Genomic DNA, 4,404 nt, shown 5'->3' on the forward strand with positions numbered 1-4,404 from the left:
AACAGCTGCTCGATCTAGATTTAGATCTCTCTCCACTCCTGATAATTTGTTTCGTTTTTTTGTGTGTATGAACTGTCAGTGGAAGGATTTAGGAGGGTTGGAGGTGAGCGCCCATCTCCTTGGCTATTGGTGACATGTATCTGATAGGGAACACACTGCTGCGGGCAGGTCGCAGGCTCACAGCCAAGCTCGAGTTCATGGGAGCCCTGCTCCAGCGTGAAGGGTAGGTGACCTGGCTCTGCTGCTAAACCCCCTCCACTTTCTGGATTGCCGTGAAGGGTAGGGAACGCGGGCGCCGCCGGAGAGCGGCCGCGGGGCGCTGCTGCGTGGAGCGCCGGTCACCACCGGTTGCGGGAGTCGCCGTGCGAAGAGTAGGTGGGCGGGGGCTGTGTCACCCTCCGCCTGGGGTCGACGCCGCCGTCGCGGCTCCTCCAGATCACCGCTGGTCGCGTACGTCTCCACGGGTGTGAAGTCAACGCCGACTCCCGCGTCTCTTCCTCGCCTTTTTGCTCAGATCGAGCAGGGCAGGAACGGGCCGGCGGCGCCTCGTCTCTTTTCTCTCTCAAGATCTTGCACGGGATAGGTAAGCGTTCAGTTTTCCTTCATAGCACTGGCGAAATTTCTTATTTCAAGAAATTAGGAACATTTTGGTTTCCTCGCTACAGCCGTCCTCTCCATCGTCGCCGCCCATGGCATGGTCGAACGGCCGCCGCCGCGGATCTGTCGACTGCAGCCCGAGCCATCGGCGCCGCCGCCACGCCGCATTAATTACGGCGTCCCCGTGAGTTTGCTTGGCCAGAAATTGCCTTTCGCCATCTGATCTTTGGAATCTTTGCAGTACTTCTCTTAATTAACTCTGTTCAGAGTCCTTAACAACCCACAGACATCATCTTTACGATAGCAGTTGGTGTTGCCCAGTGATACAACGACCGGAAAACTCACCGCTCCAACTTTCGACTGACCAGTATAAAAAATAACAAATGAAACCATGCAGAAATTCAGCAGTCTGTTTTTCACATAGGCAAATGTTTCTTTTCTGTAGGTTACTAGGATAAGGGGCAACCTTCATACTGCTTACTTATTATAGTCTACCTCACTACGATTTTTCTTTCCCGTTTTACTGTTTGTTATCTTAATATACAATATACAATCTATACTTTAATAAGTATAGCATATATACCGTAATATTCTCACTTTCTACTATGATCTATTGCAGTATGCAAAACAAAAGCATCTTCTGGTGGATCTTCCAGCCATCAAGCTTGCAGATAGTGCAGAGGTTACAGAAGAGACCATATTAATATCATTGAGGCGAGCCCTTGCTCAACACTCTGCTCTGCAAGCGGACGATGGACACTGGGCTGTCGACTTCAGTGCAATTATGTTCATTATGCCTATCTTGGTGTGTTCTTTATTTACATATGGCACTATATTTTGACTACTTCGTGGAACATATTATTCCTGAGATGATTTTTCTTTAGTAACTCATTGATTTCTAACTTAAGTCTTTTAAGAAAATTTGGAAGTTATGTACTCCTTCCAATATATATTAAGTGTCGCTGATTTATTACAACAACTTTGTACTAAATCAGCGACACTTATTAGGGATCTGAGGGAGTAGTAAATATTTATGCGCCCATGCTGTGAAGCCTTCTGGTTTCACTTCCTTCTCAGGTGCTTCAAAACCATCTAATTATAATACAACCTATACTGTCCACACACAAAAATGCAGCTTCATTTTTACTAGGCTAAACAATAGTTGAATGTTGGCATGTTCAATTTAATATTCGGTTTCCAATAGTCCTGAATTAATTATCAAGAGTTGCATAACATGGTTTTTCTGTGGATAACATTATGGTGATTATTTATTTCTCCCAGATATTTGCTCTCCATGTACTGGATCACTTAATACAGTCCTATCAACAGAACATCGACGCGAGATTTGTCGCTATATTTACAACCATCAGGCATGCCGATCAATTCCAGTTACCTTCTGTTAAATGCTGATTGCTGTTTGATGGTACAGAGAAACATGACAATTTGTATGTAATTAATGTTATCCATGTAGAATGAAGATGGTGGTTAGGGCACGCAAGTGTTGGGGCCTAGCACCATGTTTGGATCATGCTTAAACTATGTTACCTTGAGGCTTCTTGACCAGGTTGACAATGATGCCTTGACAAGGGGCCGTGCTTGGATAATATCACGTGGAAGTGCAGCTGCAATACCATAGTGGGGCAAGATATATGCTATCATTGATGATGTGTAAACAGGAAAGTTTTGCACCCAAATGATATTGCTTGTAATTTCCACAAAATATATTCCTTGAACTTTAGCTAGCATATTTATTTTTCTTAATGTGTGTAGTGGTGGGTTAATTTGCATATGAACATTAGTGTGTACAGCTTCTCGGCTTCTCCTATGTCATTTGGAAGGCATGTCCATTTTGAAGTCCACAGGCTCTGGTACATGGTGAAAAAATATATATGGAGCTAGGCCAAAATTCTTATATTGCTGTGTTTTATACTGCATTCCACATGCTCTCGTTCCTGGCAAGAATATATATGGATCTAGGCCAAGATTTAGATACATGCTGTCTAGGTACTGCTCTCATTTCCGCTAGAAGCATTCTTGTTATAGATTTTGACTTGTATTGTTCATTTCATTGTTTTTTACTGCCTTCGTAGCTGAAGGATTACCGAGACTGTTTGGACTGAATTCTGAATATATAGCATTTCTTTCGTCTGAGAGAAATGGCATATTGATTAATTGGCTAAACCTTGAGATAGGAGATTTCCAACGAGGAAAATTGAAGTATTTTTGGTGTTATCACTGATCTGCAAAGACGGTGCCAACTCTATGACAATAAGGTGCTCCGTCCCCTAATGGAGTATTATATAACAATCAAACTTGGTTTTGGTTGTTGCTCCTATGGATAAACAAATGAATAGTGTTCATTTGCGTTTAAGGCAATTACCGAATGGGAAGTAGATGTATGTTGTTGTTCGTGCATAGGCTTGTGATTCAATGTCTCACAGTTTGGGTAGATCAATTATTCTCTCTTGTTCATTGTATGTTTGATTGAAGTTACTTAAGTTGCTTCATGGTTTATGGATAAGAAATGATTTGCAAAAAAACTGACTTGTTGAGGGAATTTGGACCATATGCTGAAGAACCATTTCAATGAAATACCCATGCTGTTATGAACAGGTTCTAAAAAACAGCCGTGGTGAAAAGTGTAGTTACATAGGTAGCTTTCCACCATTTATAGTTTTCCTGGTTATAATCCATTCTCAATTCAAGTTTCTGTAACTGAATATGTTCATTTGCAGTCACTTGAGAGGGTGTATGACTGCAAGTTGCACATTGGTCCTTGCACTACAAGGGGGATGTATGCCATTACTCCAGGCTGGGATTGCCGCATGAAAGTAAGTCTTATTCCCTTGTCACTCCTCTTGTGCTAGGTCGTTCTTGTGGTGGCGCTGGGCCGGATGTGGAGGAGCAGCGAGGGACGGCGCTGGGCCGGAGGAGGAGGAGAAGCGAGGGCGGAGCTAGGCCGCAGGTGGAGGAGCAGCGAGCGGCTCTTGGGGTGGCGTTGGGTGAAGGAGGTGCTGGGCACAGGCCGACCAGTGCTGGCCGCCCTCCCTCGGCCATGCCCTCGCCCATCGCTGTCCTGGTCGCCTCTTCCCCAACCCTATTCTATAAGCAGAGCAAGTTCCCCCCAAGCAGCTTGCTTTACTCATCAAAAAATAAGTACTCAAATTGATTTTAGATCACGCTTGAGCAGTTTGTCCCCAAATAAAAAATTTACTGTTGAAATGTAGTCAAGCCAGACCTTTTGTGATTCTAAAGTAGTAGTCTGTTGTGGGTCAAAATAATTGGTATTTTTTGCTTTGATCAGTTTCATTGCAGTCAAAATAATTGATATTTTTTTGGTGGTAATATGGATGCACTTGCTGTTGCTGGTATTGCCTAATAATACGACTAATCATGCACATGTCATCTTCATCTGATATTATGTCTTTCATTTATATATCTTTGATTTGACCCTCCATCTTTCAACGACTTTCTTATGGAATACTAAACCAAACTCAGTTTACTTTGATGCTAATTTATTTAGCTCTTTGTTCCATTGCAGGAGATTATCAACTCACTTTTTGTTTACAGGAAAATTTATTGAGACTCAAGAGTCAAGACAAAGGCAACAAAATTTTGAAGGTGATAATGTTTTTTGTTCCCATATGTGAATGAGTACTAACTGCTGCAAATCTATACTAGGCATTAGATAGTTTGCTGATTCCTAGATTAAAGCATGGTTACTGCATAGTTTTGAATTTATGGTCCTTATCCCTTCCATCCTTGAGTGCTCTAGCCATCAGTGTTTGACACATCTTAAAGCCTATG

General features: G+C 42.8%; 1 protein-coding gene across 1 annotated transcript; it reads left to right on the forward strand.

Annotated features, from left to right (window-relative positions):
• Positions 1–387: 387 nt before the first annotated feature.
• On the forward strand, positions 388–3,942 carry LOC124651727 (taraxerol synthase-like). Its single transcript, XM_047190767.1, has 6 exons — positions 388–583; positions 666–781; positions 1,217–1,402; positions 1,879–1,967; positions 2,069–2,601; positions 3,465–3,942. Exons 2-5 carry the CDS (start codon positions 695–697, stop codon positions 2,130–2,132), a joined length of 426 nt encoding a protein of 141 aa, XP_047046723.1. The 5' UTR covers positions 388–583; positions 666–694; the 3' UTR covers positions 2,133–2,601; positions 3,465–3,942.
• Positions 3,943–4,404: the final 462 nt, after the last annotated feature.

This window comes from Lolium rigidum, chromosome 5 (assembly GCF_022539505.1).
Source record: "Lolium rigidum isolate FL_2022 chromosome 5, APGP_CSIRO_Lrig_0.1, whole genome shotgun sequence".
Taxonomy (NCBI): Eukaryota; Viridiplantae; Streptophyta; class Magnoliopsida; order Poales; family Poaceae; genus Lolium; species Lolium rigidum.

Excerpts from the sequence above, each read along its gene's own strand:
- LOC124651727 (XM_047190767.1), top strand. The coding sequence starts at position 695 with ATGGTCGAACGGCCGCCGCCGCGGATCTGTCGACTGCAGCCCGAGCCA. Across the intron at positions 782-1,216 it reads GCATTAATTACGGCGTCCCC|TATGCAAAACAAAAGCATCT; the intron begins GTGAGTTTGCTT and ends GATCTATTGCAG. Across the intron at positions 1,403-1,878 it reads TGTTCATTATGCCTATCTTG|ATATTTGCTCTCCATGTACT; the intron begins GTGTGTTCTTTA and ends TATTTCTCCCAG.